This window comes from Peromyscus leucopus, chromosome 8b (assembly GCF_004664715.2).
Source record: "Peromyscus leucopus breed LL Stock chromosome 8b, UCI_PerLeu_2.1, whole genome shotgun sequence".
Classification (NCBI taxonomy): domain Eukaryota; kingdom Metazoa; phylum Chordata; class Mammalia; order Rodentia; family Cricetidae; genus Peromyscus; species Peromyscus leucopus.
The window spans coordinates 2,736,457-2,752,865 of NC_051086.1; the positions used below are offsets into that span (position 1 = coordinate 2,736,457).

Consider the following 16,409-nt stretch of genomic DNA (forward strand, 5'->3'; position numbering starts at 1 on the left):
AGGTCCAGGCTCCCTTGCTTGCCTTTCTCCCATAGAGGCTGGGATACCTCATGATGGCTTACTTGGGTCGACAGAGTCCAATCGACAAGTGGGCTGTGCCCACCAGCTACACTCTCCAGGCTCTTGCTCTCAAACAGTAGGTCTAAGAGCATTTTATTTATTTATTTTTTTTTTTGGGGGGGGGGGGGTTTCGAGACAGGGTTTCTCTGTGTAGCTTTGCGCCTTTTCCTGGAACTCACTTGGTAGCCCAGGCTGGCCTCGAACTCACAGAAATCCGCCTGCCTCTGCCTCCCGAGTGCTGGGATTAAAGGCATGCACCACCACAGCCCGGCTGAGCATTTTATTTTGATTGCCTCATTTTCTTTTTCTCTCTTTCCTTAAATATTTGTCAAATGTTGGCCTTGAAAACAGTTCCTTCAATGGTATCTATAATATAAGTGACCCGAGACATGTTTGCAACTTCCTATCCCAAGGCATAAAGTAACACATGGGGGGGGGGGTCACCTACCCCAAGAACCCAAATGCAAAGTGTAGACATTCCAAGACCTGACCTCCAACCTCTGGCACATACTCCTACATCACAGCCATCCTTAAAATCAGAGCAACCCCCAAAGAAAGCCTGTGCAGTGATGTTTCCGGGGAGCCCGACGAACCACATTCCCCAGGAGGGAGGAAGGCTGGGGAACTCTTGTATGCCCTGCCCAGGTGGTACTAACAGAACCAACGGAGCAAAGAGAGCCACAAGGCCCAGAACCCCCCCCCCCCCCGCACCAGGCAGGCTGTGCCACAGCCACCAGACATGGAAATGAGGGAGGATTTGTCAGTTGTTGGGGTCTTTGAAAGAAGATACCACAGGGAATGGAACTTCTGATTATCCAAGAAGGTGCTGGGCAGGTCTGGCAGGTCAGGGAACAGTGGGTGGAGTCCTAGGCTCAAATCGGAGGCCCTGAAGGCACCCAATCCTGCTAAGTAACCCTGGGCCCCAAGGCCAGCATGCGGACACTCTCCTAATGTTGCAGCAGAGCGCCTGGAGCCATGGCTTCCACTTTGCCCATCTAGCTCAGGGTCTGTCTCCAGTCTCCCCAGTGCTTCCCTCCAAACTCACTCCACTCACGTCCAACCCTAACATCTTCCTGGGGGTCTACAGGCCTCAAAACACATCTGGCCGACAGAGGAGGTGCCATATAGTATATCCAACCCTTCCTGGTCCCAAGCTAAACCCCATCCCAGAAGGTCCCAGGGCAACAGTGAACATCAGCAGCCCTGCTGAACATTAAGTATAACTCAAAGTACAACTCAGACAAGTCAAGTCCTACTGTCTGTATTTATGCCTCCAGTGGAGTGATGAGGTTGTGCGTGAGACCGGGGCATGGCTCCCAGCTTGCTCGCTGGAAACCAGCTCCCTGGACTGCCTGGGCTGTCAGTGTCCAGCTGGAACCACGTGTCCTTTCCAGCCAAGATCCTCAGTCACGGCCCAGCTTCCTCTGCCTGCCACACCAGTTCACCCGAGATGTAAGTGGCTTGGACATGGAGGGAGTCGTCGAGCACCACAAAGTCTGCGGCAGAACCAGAAGGTGAGGGGAAACATAGTAGGACCACCCATACCCCTACTGTGGTCATCCCTTACAACTGAGTGGGGAAACTGAGGCCCAAGAACAGGATTTGGATTCCTAGAGGAGCTGGAGCCAAGAGCATCAACTTGTCACAGCTGGGCACAAGTGATCCCTGAACCTCACCTGGCCTGATCTTAGATGCCAGAAGCCAATGTGTGATAGCACATGCCAATAATCCGAGAACTCAGGAGGCTGAGGCAGGAGGATTACCATGAATTTGAAGCTAGCCTGGTCTACACAGTGGGTTGCAGGCCAGCCAGGGCTACAGAATAAGACCCTGTCTCAAAAGAAAACAAACCCGAGCCAGCCGGGAGACGGCTGAGTGGGTAAAGGGACTTGCCTCCAAGACTGACTTGTGTTTGAACCCTGGCACTCACGTGGTAGGAGAGAACCAACTATAGCAAGCTGTCCTCTGACCTTACAAGTGAGTGGTGATACACACAGAAATAAAGGTAAAAGTCCACGGTGGGACCGCCCCTGAGGAGCAGGGGCAGAGAAGACCCACCCCCTTGAGCCCTATATGGGGCCTCACCTGCATCAGCACCAAAGTCCAGGTTCCCCTTGGTCTTCTCCAGCCCTAGCAGCTGGGCAGGGTGGAGGGATGCAGCTTCCAGAGCCGACTCCACACTACAGCCTGCTCAGGAACACACCGTGGTGAGCAGCCACAGCCCTTCCTACAAGCAACTCCAAGCAAGTCCAGGAATGGCCTTGGACTCTGCAGCAGCTCAGGAAGGACCCTCACTCCCCTAGCCTTAGGAGACACTGCCCACCACTCTCTTCCCAGCCCACTCATGATCCCAGCTCTACAGGGAACCTATTCTCTCAACAGACTAGACATGGGGCGTTAGAGTGTGTTCACTGGTGTGTGGTCCTAGACTCTCCTGCCTACTTCTAGCAAAAAAGTCATACCTGAGTCACCATGTCACCAATCCAGATGCCAAATGGGACCCTGCACTCTGAGCAGGGCCTAACCTGAGGCCCAGTGACCATATTCACTTTACTGGAACACTTCTTGCCAGGATACAGTTATCTCCTTTGTCCCAGGCCATCTCCAGCCTATTTGCTCTACCATTTCCCACATTTAGAACGACACTCAACCCTGACATGCTGACAGATATTTGGGGGCAGAACCTGCTCCAGGCTCCAGAATACCACTTTCACTCCACCCCATGGATACCGCCCCTGCAGCTTTCCACTATCCCATGGGCCTAGGGCCTTGGTCCTTCTATGATCAATGTGACCCTGCTCCTCCATGGGGTCACAGCTTCACACTGTTCATCATCCTGGTCCTAGTGACTGGCTGTTCACCATTCTTCCATAGCCTGAGCTCTATTTGGGAGTGACCATGGTCATTTCCATCTGCCAGAAATCACAGCTCCCCAGCTCCTAGTTTATAGGTAGTTAGAGGATGTCAGCACAGAACTCCAATTTCTCTACCTCCCTTCTAGTTTTGCCCAGATATAGCCTCTGCCCTCAGACACCTAGGAACACCAGCCTACTGACCTGTGGCCTGCAGGAAATGCCGGATGCAGACATCCATGGGGGCTATGCTGCCACATAGTGTCTTGGTGCCTTGAGAGCAGAAAGGCCAGGATTGGAGGAGGGAGTTTCTGTGGGCCTGGTAGCCCAGTGGACAAACAGGGCATACCCAAGTTCTGCCCCACTCCAGGGAAGAGCCAAGAGACTCTACGTATGTGAGTACAGGAGTCACTCACCTGCAATGTGGGCTATTAGCCCATCTACCTCCACCTCCTGCTGTCCCAGCGTATGGCGGCCATTGCCCAAGCCCAGAGCAGGGACAGCGTCAGTGACCAGCACCAGCCCTGGGGGAGGAGATGGCTCAGGACCTGGCCAGCTGTTATCCTACTTGCCCTACCCTGCCCAGCTACTCACCCTGGGGATGAGCCCGGTGAGCAATGCGCAGAGCTGCAGGGTTAGTGTGTATGCCATCAGCAATCATCCCATAGAAGATGCAGTGGCCTGGGGGCAGCTGGTCACTGGTGAGAAGCCCTACTATGCCTGGGTCACGGTGGTGGAACTAAGTAGGGCAGGAGGGAATGACTGAGTGATGGCAGTGGCCACTGAGTCCCCTTCCACCCACAGGTCGGGGTGGCACTCACAGGCAACATGGCATTGAAGAGGTGGGTGATGAAGGTGGCCCCATTCTGCACTGCTTCTTCTGCAGCCGCCAGGTCAGCCACTGAATGCCCTGCACGGGGGACCTAAGATCAGCTTCTGCAGCAGCTGAGCACCTTGAGCAGGCAACCCTGACAAGTGGCCTCTCACCTAAAGACACACAGATGCCTTGGGCTGCCAATGCCTGGATCACTTCAAGGCTCCGGTCTAATTCAGGGGCAAGTGTCACAATGCGGACGTTGTCCAGGGACCCATAAGTGGCCAGCACATCATGAAAAGCATTGGCTTCAAAGGAGCGAAGGTAGGCCTCAGGGTGTGCACCCCGCTTCTCCCGGCTGATGAATGGGCCCTCCAAATGCACCCCTGAGGGAAGGGGCAAGGGTGGTTCCAGCAGGCACTCCCACCTAGCAGTCCCACCCCAGTCCCTCTCAACCTGCCCTCCCTTCCCAACTGGACATTCTGAAGGATGTTAAGCACTCACCAAGGACCCCTGCCCCATGGGGACCTCCACTCTTCACAGGGATCTGAGGAAGGACCTAGGGGAAACCAGCTGTTAAAGCTCTGCCCCCCACAACTCAGCACCCAGAAGCCACAGCTAAACCAAGGTCAGATCTTCAGGTCAGGGTTTAAGCCCCTGGCTGCTGCTGCAGCCCAGCCCAGCCCAGCCCAGCCCAGCCTTACTGTCCTTCCCCACTGGGGCTGGGAGAAGGATGAAGGCCCCCCCAGTGGTCAGGAGCAGAAAGAAATGGCAACAGGGAATACTTGATAACCTGCCCTGAGGACCAGGAGGTGAAAGCATCCTCAGGCCACAGAAGCACCAAGGGCTGCTCCAACCTGCTCTGGTCTTCAAAGTGCCTTCTGCCAAACAGCCAGGATACAGTGGTCAAAGCCCTGGAAAAATGACTGCAGCCTCCCTAAGCTGCAGGGCAAGGAAGCCGGGATGGGGTGGCAGGAGGAAGGCAGGGCAGAAGCAGAGGGCTGGAGGCTGGGGAACTCAGTGTAGGTGGGGATGGCTCAGCACCACAGGCCAGCCCACTCTGACCAGGAAGTTCACAGCCTCAGGAAAGAGTGACCAGCACTCACTTGGTCTTGGAGACGACCAAGTACAGCCATAACCCTTCCTCCAGACCCTTCAGCTAGGAAGTCCCCAGACAAAACAGTGATACCCTCCCTCGGAATTACTCATTCCCAAGAGAAATAAAGGACATTTAAGACCCTTAAGCTGGGTATGGTAGTGCACACCTACAATCCCAAGCACTTGGCAGGTAGAGGCAGGCCAGCAGGCTGGCGTCAGCTATGTATAAGTTCATGGCCAGCCTAGGATACATGATACCCTGTCTCAAATTAACCAAAACCAAACCCACACTTAAATCTGAGACAAAAAATGAGAGAAGGGCAGTTAGTCAAACTCTGAGAAACAAACAGGTGGACTCGGGACACATCTTGGTTGGAGAGGACTCAGGAAATTCAGAACTCACAGAACCTGGTACCATGAAAAACAACGGGCTGGGGGAAGGACTGGAAAGGGGGCCTCAGTAGAGGCAAGTGAGGTGGAATATAAATATTGAGGTTTATGTCCTAAAAGGGTCTCATAATAGCTCCCTCTGAACAAAACAAGACACTTCCCAGGGAATCTCACAAGTCCCAGAGACGGGACCTTGACAGCACAAAGTACCTCACAAAGCTCCCCTCAAAGGGTAGGTGTTTCTTGTGGCCTGGTAGTGCTAGCCACTAAACAGCCCACACTGAGTTCCCCAAGGAGCAGAGGAAGGAACACCAAGATGACCAAGCCAGCAGAGAGAAGATGCCAAGACAGGACACAGGAAAAAGCCAACCCTGATACCCTCAGGCAAAGACATGAATAGCTGGAACAGGATGTCAGAGAGCAACACTCGCTCATCCAAACTCAAAGGTATGCAAGAATCCCATGGGATGAACTCAAGATAGAAGCTAAGGAAATGTCTAGAAAGTGGTGCCAAGAAGAAAGGAGGTGAGAAGAAATGAGAACAGACCTAGAAAGTCCAACAGTAGACTCCGTCTCCCACAGAGGGAGAGTGAAATGGGAAAACAGTCACCAAGGAAACAATCCAACAGAAGCTTGGAAAGCCTCAAGCTGGTGGGCCCGAGAGATGTCTCAGCCGTTAGGAGTACTGGCTGCTCTTCCAGAGGTCCTGAGTTCAATTCTCAGCAACCACATGGTGGCTCACAACCATCTAAATAAGATCTGGTGCCCTCTTCAGGCAGAACACTGTGTACATAATAAATAAATAAATCTTAAAAAAAAAAGCCTCAAGCAAAACTTTCCATTATGTCCAGCAGGCAGCAAAATGTGATAGACACCTCATCCCCACAGCATGACACCATGAGATGTCAGGTCTAGGGTGACATCTTCTAAGCGTCTGAAGAGAGAGAGTAGTCCTCACAAAGGGTCAAGGAGCAAACAGGTGTCTTCCTACTTCTTAGCTACAATATGAGAAGTCTAGAGAGTAGACACAGGCCAGGCACGATGTCACACTCCTTCAGTCCCTGGCAGCTCTCTGTGAGTTCAAGGTTAGCTTGATCTGTGTGGAGTTCCAGGACTGACAGGACCACAGAGAGACCTTGTCTTAAAACACACAAACAAGACAGTAGACACAGCACTGCTTTTAACGTTCTCGAGACACTGGTGCAATGCTGTCTTATTTGTTGTCCCCATACTCGGGAGACCAACTGAGTCCAAGAGTTTGAGACCTGTATACAACATAGCAAGACCCCCCCATCAAAGCAAAGAGGGTTGGGCTGGAGGGATGGCTCAGAGGTTAAGAGCACTGTCTGCTCTTCCAAGGGTCCTGAGTTCAAGTCCCAGCAACCACATGGTGACTCAAAACCACCTGTGATGAGATCTGTGTCCTCTTCTGGCCTGCAGGCATACATGCAGGCAGAACACTGTATACATAATAAATAAATTTAATCTTAAAACAGCAAAAACAACAACAAAAAGGGTAAAGTGAGGCTGGGTACACCCCAGTAGTTTTTTGCTTGGAGATGCAGGGCACTGGCAGAGCACTGCTTAGCATGTGCAAGGTCCTGGGTTCAATCCTCAGTACCACAGGCATATGTTTATTTTATGAGTACCTGTATATATATGCTTGCAAGCTACATGCATGCCCTCCTGGTGCCTGTAGGAGCCAAAGAGAGCGACAAATCCCCTGGAACTGGAATTACAGAGTAGTTATGAGCCACGTGATGTGGGTGCTAGGAACCAAACCTAAATCCTCTGCAAGAGCAAGTAAGTGTACCTCGATATTTGTCAGCCCGAACACAAATTTTCTTCCTAAACCTCTAACCAAAACCATGGCTCAGGGGAATACAGGTACAGCCAGGGGTGGTGGTGCACGCCTTTAGTCCCTGCCCTGGGAGACAGAAGCAGGCTGATCTCTGGGTTCCAGGCTAGCTTGGTCTACACAGTGAGTTCCAGGACAGCCAGGACAACCCAGAGAGACTGTCTCAAAAACAAACAAACAAAAGAGAATCAAGGTAGGGATAGGCCACGGCTCAGTGCTTAAGAGCGTGTACTGCTTTGCAGGAGAGGACTAGGTTCGGTTCTCAGTGCCCACATTGGGTGGGGCACAGCCATCTGTAACTCCAGCCCCAGGGGAATCTGATACCTCTAGTCTTTGAGGGCACCTGCACTCACATACTCACATGCACACATACATACCTATACATAATTGAAAATGATAAATCTTCAAAGAAGCAGCAGCTGCTGCTGCCACCACCTGCAGGTGACTTAGCAGCTTAAAAAAATAAGGAAAGAGCAAGGAATGATAACGTGGGGGTCTGAGCCTCAACTACAAAGTGAATTCATTCTAGAATTGAGTCCTTGGCTCAAAAAAAAAGGAAAGGTGGAACGGCTCATAGGGTAAAGGCACTTGCTGCTGAGCCACCTGATGACCTGAGTTCAGCTTTCAGCTGCCAGGATCCACATGATGGAAGGAGAGCATCGATTGCCATAAGCTGTCCTGACTTCCGCTTGCATACCATGGAGTGCGTGAATGCGGGTACAGGTACACAGACACCCACTACCTTCTAGAAAAGCACTTTGAAAGACAAAGAGAGCACATCAGAGAGGACAGGGTAAACAGAGGCAGATGCTGGGGTGAAGGGAATGAGAGGAATACAGGGGTGGGCAGGGTGGCAGACATCCATCCCTCCCAAGGTGCCTGACCTTCATCAGCTAACAGACTGAAGCAGAAAACAATGTCCTCAGATCTGCCTTCTTTGTTTGTTTGTTTTGGTTTTTCGAGACAGGGTTTCTCTGTGTAGCTTTGCGCCTTTCCTGCAACTCACTCCGTAGCCCAGGCTGGCCTCAAACTCAGAGATCCGCCTGGCTCTGCCTCCCGAGTGCTGAGATTAAAGGCGTGCGCCAACACCACCTGGCTCTCTCTCTCTCTCTCTCTCTCTCTCTCTCTCTCTCTCTCTCTCTCTTTTAAAGATTTATTATGTGTACAGTGTTCTGTCTGCATGTATGCATGCAGGCCAGAAGAGGGCGCCAGATCTCATTATAGATGGTTGTGAGCCACCATGTGATAGGTGGGAATTGAACTCAGGACCTCTGGAAAAACAGCTAGAGATCTTAACTGTTGAGCCATCTCTCCAGCCCCAGATCTGCCTTCTTGAAGCGTAGCTAGAAGAGCAAACCTCAGGAAAAGAGGGGGTACTTTCAATGAACCAGACCTTGATGGAGATACTGGAGTGGACAAGTGGACAAGCCCCTCGGTGAGAAGGGGCCCTGGAGGAAGTTAAGGAACACAGGGTGTGTGTGTGTGGGGGGGGGATGTGTGGGGTGGGGAGTGGTTGAGGGTAGAGTCTCTTGGTTTCTAATACAATGGGGCATTATGTTTTTATACTCAAAGCTACCCACTCTCTGCCATCACTTCCTACCCGCCTCCCAAGGCCTTCATCCTGAAAGTGTTTCCCGAGGTCTGCAGTGGGGTGCCAGAAAGAAAACTTGAGGAATGTTAGCCACTACTCCTACTGAGGGAGAGCCACTGCCTTGCACCTCATGCCAGTCAAACCTGCTGCAAGAGGGAAGCTCGGTGGTGTCGGGGCAGGGCTAACAGGAGACCGAGGCCTTCCTGGAAGAGCTGGGGAGGGGATGCCTGAGCCTGCTGGGATGTGCCTGGGGAGAGAAGCAGCTTGACTGGCAGGAAGGGAATGTGGTGGTGAAGGGGACCATCCTGGTACCTATCACCGTGAAAGGTTACTCTGGCAAGACCCAGAGTCTGTGAGGTCGGCAGACAGAACCAAGTGCCTATCTGCACTTTTGACAACAGGGTGGGAGAGCTGCAGGAAAACTTCCAGAAAGACCTTTCTGGTTAACATTCAAGGAATGCTTAGCTTAGTATGTGTCAAGCACCCACTGACTGTTCTCACTCTAGGTTTAATGAAATTGAGGCTCAGAAGTGAGTACGGTTGTCCCAAGTCTTCCAAGGGTTGCAAGTCAGGAGGCCAGAGTGAAGCCTATGGAAGCAAGGCATAGCCCAGTCAGTACTCACGGCTTCCTACTCTGATTCTGTGTCTACACACCCAGAAGGGGAACCGCAGGCAGTCACACACTCCTGACCCCATAATGGATCCTGTACTGAGACAACAGAGCAGGAACAGAAAGAGCCTGTTCAAGTACCGTAACAGCATTAATTTACTAAACTCATCAGCTGCGCCACACTGCAGACGAGAGAGCCGCATTTTAAAGCAAGAGTTCAGGACTAAGGGATAAATGGGCGGAATGCACACAAACTGCTCTGGAACGGCGCCGAAGACAACACGCTAAACAAGCCCGGGAAACGTGGGAAAGCCTTCACAGGAACACTGAGCAAAGACAACAGCCCTCTGGATGGAAGGCGGAGGGAGAGGGATGCAGGACAGTAGGCAGTACATAGGAAGAGCAGCTTCTTCGTGTGAGTCATGTAATACAGGCAGGTTAGGGAGGAAGAGCCTGACTAGAGACAATGGCTGTGGCAGAATTCCAGGCAACCTTAATTCAGGAGGCCCAGGGGCTGCCTCCAGGGCGTTGGGAGGGTGTGGCAGATGAGGACGGTGAGAGAATATATGTGGTAACTGCACTGGCAGCCGCAGAGACCAGGCAGCACACAACAGAACGAGAGGGGGGGGAGGGGGGGAGAGGGAGGGGGGGTCCCCTCACAACCAAGTGGAGGGCGGCCAGAGGCTAGGCCTGATTCAGAAGGAAATGCGACTGCCCCTGGGGGGAGGGGTCCCTTTGCTCAGGGGCAGAGCAGCCTCATCTCACCTTGTGATAAACCTCTGGTGGGGAAGTGACCAGGGTGGGGCAGAAGGAGGTGACACCGTGGGACAGGATCCTCTGGGCCACTAGGGCGATCCCAGAACCCACGTCCTCCGTGGCCCTGGAGAAGTCAACACCAAATCCACCTGTGGCCACAGAAAACAAGGGGTAGCACAATGCTCAGAGCTCCTCCCCTAGGCTCCCTGGCCCAAGCCAGGCCGCACCGTTCATCTGCACATCGATAAAGCCGGGAGCCAGGATGTGGCCTCCGCAGTCCCGCTGCTCATCAGCCATGCGCCTCTCCTCAAAAAACAGCTTCTCTGGGTCCAGGATGCGGCCCCCGCGCACCCACAGATCCTCCCTGAGGGCAGAGCAGTCGGCACTGGGTCACCACCAGGCCCTGGGACCGTCCCCTAGTTCTCTCTCGCTCCCAGCTTGTCCCCAGCCACACTCCCAGGTTAGTCCTGCCCTCCACATTCCTGGTTCCCACACCCGACCCAGCCCTACCGCTCCTCGGCCCTACACTCGGCCCCTCCCTGAAGCCCACACTGCGGTTTCACCAGTCCTACACCGGGGCAAACCCCGCAGCCCAGACCTGAGCAGCGTGCCGCCGCGCAGGATGCGGCAGTTGGTGAACTGGCGCACCGGGGCCACCGCTGCAAATTGGCCGCCACGCATTCTGAGCTGTGCCGAACCCAGCAGGCTTTGGGCGAAAGCCCGCAGTTCCCGGTGCACTGGCAATCGGAAGCAGGGACAGGCCGCACCACGTGACTCTCAACAGCAAGGCTGTCACGTGGGCTCCGTGCCCACGTGACCACAGACCACATGATCTAGCAACCCGCCCACACAGCCCAGAGAGGCGCCAGAACACAAGCCAGTCACATCCAAGAAGTTTTATTGGACACAGCTGGGAGCCAGCCCTGATGAGCAGTTAACACTCTGCCCTCCATCCTGGCCGTCCAGGGCTGGGGGGAGGGTGGCTCCATCCAAGGAGTCTCAGCAACAGGAACCCCACAAGGCAACACTTTACTAATGATTACTATATAGTTGGGAGACAGGGCTGCTCCACAGACGCATGAATAGGTCAAATCTTTTATAAATAAACATCCAGTGAAGAGAAAAATGACAACTCTAGTTTATCCTTATACACAGAGCACTCTAGGGCGGTGGGTGGGGTAGCCAGAGGCTGACATCCTCACTGGTCAGGGGCCTGGATGGGAGATGAGTGGGCCCAGATGTCCACAGCACGGGGCGGCAGGGGCCAGGCGGGGGCAACAGACAATGGGCACTAGGACACTGCGCATTTACAAGACCAACTACTGAGGGGGCAGCTGCCCGTGCGTGTGTGTCAGGCTGTTCGTTCTGGAATGAGGAGGGGTGGTCTTTACATCCTATCCTGTGACTGGTGGTGGGAAAGGGCTACTTTGTGGAAAGGATTAGGGCCACGATGAGACCGTAGAGGCCGAGCACCTCCGCGAAGATGAGGATCAGGATCATGCCCACGAACAGTCGTGGCTGCTGGGCAGTGCCCCGAACACCGGCATCCCCCACGATGCCAATGGCAAAGCCAGCAGCCAGGCCACTCAGCCCCACACTCAGGCCAGCACCCAGCTGAAGAAAACTCCTGGGAAGAGAAGAGATACAGGCTGTCAGCAATCTGCCTGTCCACAGGGAAATGATGCCCTTCGCCTGCCGGTCCAGGCCCTGCACTCACCTGTAGAGGGTGATGCCGTCAGTCAGGGAGTTGGCGATAAGTACTGCCACCACCAGGCCATAGATGGCGATGATCCCAGCCATAACCACTGGGATGATGGACTTCATGATCATCTCTGGCCTCATGACCGACATAGCCGCGATGCCGGTGCCACTCTTGGCTGTGCCATAGGCGGCTCCCATGGCTGTGGAGGGAGAGATGAAGTGAGGCCAGAGCAGGCGGAAGCACACTGGGAAGGTTCCCCAAGTGACCACCCACTGGGGGAAGGAACTGAAGACAGGCATCTAGGCAGGCGCCCCCTGAGAGAATAACGACCACTGCAGCCACCTCCCTCTCCACTAGCAGAGCCCCAGCCTCGAGTCCACTTCTGCTGCAACAGTTCTGTGGTCATCAGGGCTCCTGGTCTGCTGTGAAACCAGCCTTTGTTCCCTAGCATCCCTTTTCTAGCTTGTGACCTCTGGCAACAGTCACAAGGAAAAGAGGCAGGGGGCCAACGAAAGCCTTGCTGGAGACTGAGCATCTGTCTCACACCCTAAGTTGCAGGCACTTCAAGCATAGGAGGACTACCTCTCAGCTGCCTTAGAGGCCAATCTAGGGTCAGTCAGCCCCTGCCTGCAGCGGGGCCTTCAAGCCTTCCACTACAGGACAACAGGGTGAGCTGTCTCCTCGGAAGGTGTTCCCCAACTCCAACCGCCCCAGGAGATGCTGCCTTCCTTTCAGGACTTTTCCCTCTCCTGTCTCAGGCCTTGAACTCCGATTTTCTCATCTCTGCCGCCTGTTCTCTCAAACAGGTGACACAGGCAGTCTCCAAACTGTCTGCCCAGGGCACCCATGCCTGGCCATTCTGGGAGCAGTCTATAACCCGCGCACAGAAACACAGGCCAGAGGGAAAAAGGACATAAACAGCCCCAGTCACTCTACATCATTCGTTGATCTCGATGGACCACAAATATTCCTACTGTGTGCCCAGTGCTGAGTAGGGCAAAGGTCAGAAGGGTTCTCCATCCTCTCAGAGCTCAGGGACCAGCAAGAAGACAGTGAGTCAACACAGTAACATATCCAGGAAGGGAAGAAAACGGAGCAGGGGAGCTCCACCAAGGGGAGAAGGGTTGAGAGAGGATCAGAGAGTGAGGAGATAAGGTAAGCAGCAGAGCAAAGGAAAACCAGGCACCAAGCAAGACAGTGCTAGATGAGATCACCTGTAAGAGGCAGGGACTAGGACAGACAGCCTGTCCCTTCTACAACACCTTTAGATGCCCAGACACTGCCTGACAGAGACTTGCATCACCTTAGGTTTCAAGTCCTGGGTCCATTTCAGAAGATACTTCCTGGAACTGTTCTGGTCACAATGCATTTCTTAGGCTCCTAGTGCAAGCCAAGTTCACACTCAGCTTCATCACAGTGCAAAAGGTGAGTGCCTCAAGGGCTCCCACTCCTGAGGACACGGTACTAAACATTGAGAATACAGGTTGCCATGGGGTACTGTGAAGGTGGGGACCGAACACAATGAATTCTGCACCCCAAAAGGTGGGACTCTGAAAAAAGCAAGGAGATGAGCTGGTCCTATCCCAGAGTACATAGGTACATCATGGGGCTGAAGAATGGGTGGCAAGAAGAGAGATGATGAGAAACAGGGACGCCATCAGGGGCCAAGGCAATAGGAGATAAAAATTAGCCTAGGCCCCGACAGTAGCAGGTATCCCGAAGGCTAAGCCTGATAGGCTGCAGAAGGGAGAGCTTCTGACAAGACCAATGCAATGGGGCAGAGAGAGAACAGGGTCTGAAGACATTTCCAGGAAACCAAGCAAATACAGGGGTGGGGGAGGGGAGTCACAGAAAAGAAGCATCTGGCAGTTTCATGGAGAACATGATGAAGAAAGAACCAACAGGATATTTGTCATGAGAAAAAAAGGGAAGCTAAAATGTGAGCAGGGAATGGAGGCCTCAAAAATGTTTGCAGACTTCATTTAGTTAAAGAACAATGGTCTTTAAACTTGGTTAGTTAAGTCTGAGAGGCCATGGGGCCAGTCACTGAGACTAAGCTTCAAGTGAGTCCCCCAGCAGCAACACCAGAGGCCAGAGAGATTTCTTTCTTTCTTTTTTTCCTTTTTGGTTTTTCGAGACAGGGTTTCTCTGGTGAGAGATTTTTTTGGTAGTGGCAGGACAAAGACATGCTATAGAATAGCAAGCTTGGAAGGAAAAAAATGAAGGTGATTCAACTGGCCAAGAAAGAGGCTAACCTCCACAGGACTGTGAGAGGCTTGTGTGAAGGAATGGTATGGACAGCATGTAGGTTTCAGTGCCCAGAAGCTAGGGTCAGGAAGGAAAGCCTAGACCAGCAATACTCAGTTTTCAATAGTGCAGAGACACCTGTTGGCCAGATTTGGCACATGCAAATGATAGAACAGGTTCAAGAAGCTGGGTGCAGAAAAGAACTCTGGACAAATTTGGAGTTGCAGGAGCCATCGAGACAGCTAGACATCATGAGCTCCACAGGTCAGGGGTATTGTTTCGTTCACTGAGGTTCCCCCAGTATCTGGGACACAGTAAGAACTCAAGAAAGATTTGCTGAATTAATGTATGAATGAGTGACAACCACAAAAAGCAATCACAGGTGGCCAAATTGGGGGAACCTATGGACATACTCTGGGGCAAAGGGCAGAAGGAAATGCTTGGCAACCTTCTCTAAGGAGCCCTCAAGTGTGGGGAAAGCAGGCATGGTCTGGAGGAGGAAAGGAGAAGTCCAGACCACATCTCCCACCACAAATGATCCCTTAAGCCAGTGATGTGGGAAGAGCAAGGCCTTCTCAGCAGCGCCTGACAGGCCCAGGCAGGGGAGGTCACCAAGACAGACAATCTCCTACCCCAATCTGTACCCTAGAGGTGTTTACAGTCAACAGGCACTGTTTGGGGTTCAAACTCTCCATGTACCTGCATGGAGGGCCAGCCTCTCCATCTGCCAGATAGGGTGGGGCAGGGCGAGGTCATTTAAGCCAAAGACCAGACCTTCCAGAGGAGGCCCAGACCAGGCCAGACCAGTCCCTGGGGGCTGTGACTTACCTCCCTCAATCCCACATTCTTGGGTCTGGCCCAAAGGCTTTTCTCCCAGGAAGGCCAATTTTCACTAAATTTGACACCGTACAACTGTCAAGGCCCAACTTCATAAGCAAGGTGCCATCAAGAACCTTGCCAGGCTCTTCCTTCTCTGAGCAAGGCAGCATCCACCAGTTCCAGCCCCTCACCCCCCTAGAAGAGGAAGGTCATTCATTCACTCATCCATTCATTAGGGCCAGGACTGAAGATCAAAGACCTAATCACATAAATGCTGAACTCCAATGCCACATTTCACCTACCTCAAAACACACTCTCAGCAAGCATCCACTCAAGCAAGCATCCACTCAAGCAAGCATCCACTCAGGTGCTCCTTCCTAGACGAACCCCACTTCCCCAGGCTCTAACCTGAGTCCTTGCAGGTTCCCAGGACCAACCCCTCAGCCCAGTTTTCCCAACCAACCCACACCGATGACAGAACTATTGGGAAACCAAGACAAGCCTCAACCGGAAACACCTGCCTCACCCAGGGTACAGACCCACCTGACCCCCAGCTGCTCGGCCGCCATCAAAGCCGGGTTTTTGGACCTTAGCGGGGACATAGGCTCGTTCTGGTCAAGAGGCCAAGGACTTCCCTGTACAGGGCCCGCCGCAGCCTACGAACGGGCGCCTTTCAAGATGTGATGTCACACCTGCCCGCAGAATGCGGGGTGCGGAGCAGGCGCAGCAGCCAGCACAGGATCGTGCGCCGGCCCCCCCCCCCGCGCCCCCACCCCACCCTCATGCCTACTTGCCGGGGCTAAAATGGCAGCCACACCACCGCCCCACCCCCGCACCAACGAGGCTCGGCCGGCGGGCTGATGGAACCCGCACCCCGATCCGGCCCGCCAGCCCTGGTGCGCCTCCCATTCCACCGTCCCCGCCGCCATGGGGCTGACCCCCCACCCGCCAGGCCCGACACCCACGGCCCGGGTGACGTCACGGTGACGTCACGCCCAGCCCCCAGCGAGCAGCGGGCTCGAGTCCCGCACCGCTTCGGGGCGCCCCCCACGGCTCCTCCTGCTGCGGCGACCGATGCTCACCGCTAAAGACCATGGCGGCCGAAGCGCCCACGACGGCGAAAAACGCGGCATATTCGGGGCTGTTCTTGATGTCAGCCATGTCTGCAAGCGGGGAGAGGGCAAGCTCGGCCGGCGGCGGGGGTAGGACGGCGGGAGAGCGAGCGGGCAAGCGAGCGGAGATCCTCGAGGCGGCTGGTGCGAGGGCGACGCCGCCAGTCAGCCGCTGCGCTCTAAATACCAGCACCGCAGAGCAAGATGGCGGCCGCGCTCGCGTCACATGATCCGGGCCCCGCCCCTACGGGTTGTACCACTCGGCGCCGGTGGGGGGCGAGGTTGCAGGCTCGCCCGCGAGCCCTTGGACAGCGTCTGGGCCCTGCCGCCAGCTCGCTGGGCCCGGGGCCCAGCGCTCGGCCTTGCCTGGGCCTTCGCAGGCTCCCTGCTCCGTGCCAACGTCTTCTCAGACCCTCCCGAGTTGTGCCCGCCGGCCCTCGGGGCGGGACCGTCGCTCGCCGTATTAGCATACGAGGTGGAGCCTATGCTAGCCCGCCTTC

The 16,409-nt window shown here is 54.2% G+C and overlaps 2 protein-coding genes across 6 annotated transcripts; both read right to left on the reverse strand.

The window, feature by feature from the left end:
* Positions 1–1,305: 1,305 nt before the first annotated feature.
* On the reverse strand, positions 1,306–10,874 carry Amdhd2 (amidohydrolase domain containing 2). Of its 5 annotated transcripts, XM_028853874.1 has the most exons (11): positions 10,628–10,810; positions 10,257–10,393; positions 10,039–10,178; positions 4,231–4,285; positions 3,900–4,112; positions 3,734–3,822; positions 3,507–3,651; positions 3,329–3,436; positions 3,117–3,185; positions 2,146–2,247; positions 1,306–1,556 (listed from the first exon to the last, which is right to left on the reverse strand). In XM_028853874.1, exons 1-11 carry the CDS (start codon positions 10,708–10,710, stop codon positions 1,468–1,470), a joined length of 1,230 nt encoding a protein of 409 aa, XP_028709707.1. In that variant the 5' UTR covers positions 10,711–10,810; the 3' UTR covers positions 1,306–1,467. The 5 variants fall into 5 exon arrangements, with proteins under 5 accessions (XP_028709707.1, XP_028709708.1, XP_028709706.1 ...); XM_028853875.1 differs by lacking the exon at positions 10,257–10,393 and having other exon boundaries at positions 3,900–4,034; positions 10,628–10,874; XM_028853873.1 differs by lacking the exon at positions 10,257–10,393 and having other exon boundaries at positions 10,628–10,874.
* A 36-nt stretch (positions 10,875–10,910) lies between these two features.
* On the reverse strand, positions 10,911–16,135 carry Atp6v0c (ATPase H+ transporting V0 subunit c). The gene is made up of 3 exons (XM_028853878.2): positions 15,880–16,135; positions 11,747–11,930; positions 10,911–11,656 (listed from the first exon to the last, which is right to left on the reverse strand). Exons 1-3 carry the CDS (start codon positions 15,956–15,958, stop codon positions 11,452–11,454), a joined length of 468 nt encoding a protein of 155 aa, XP_028709711.1. The 5' UTR covers positions 15,959–16,135; the 3' UTR covers positions 10,911–11,451.
* Between the last annotated feature and the right edge of the window lie 274 nt (positions 16,136–16,409).

Excerpts from the sequence above, each read along its gene's own strand:
- Amdhd2 (XM_028853873.1), bottom strand. The coding sequence starts at position 10,859 with ATGTGGTCTGTGGTCACGTGGGCACGGAGCCCACGTGACAGCCTTGCT. Across the intron at positions 4,113-4,230 it reads CCATGGGGCAGGGGTCCTTG|GGGTGCATTTGGAGGGCCCA; the intron begins GTGAGTGCTTAA and ends CCCTTCCCTCAG. Across the intron at positions 3,652-3,733 it reads TCTTCAATGCCATGTTGCCT|TTCCACCACCGTGACCCAGG; the intron begins GTGAGTGCCACC and ends TGCCCTACTTAG.
- Atp6v0c (XM_028853878.2), bottom strand. The coding sequence starts at position 15,958 with ATGGCTGACATCAAGAACAGCCCCGAATATGCCGCGTTTTTCGCCGTC. Across the intron at positions 11,931-15,879 it reads GGCCGCCATGGTCTTTAGCG|CCATGGGAGCCGCCTATGGC; the intron begins GTGAGCATCGGT and ends CTCCCTCCACAG. Across the intron at positions 11,657-11,746 it reads GACGGCATCACCCTCTACAG|GAGTTTTCTTCAGCTGGGTG; the intron begins GTGAGTGCAGGG and ends TTCTCTTCCCAG.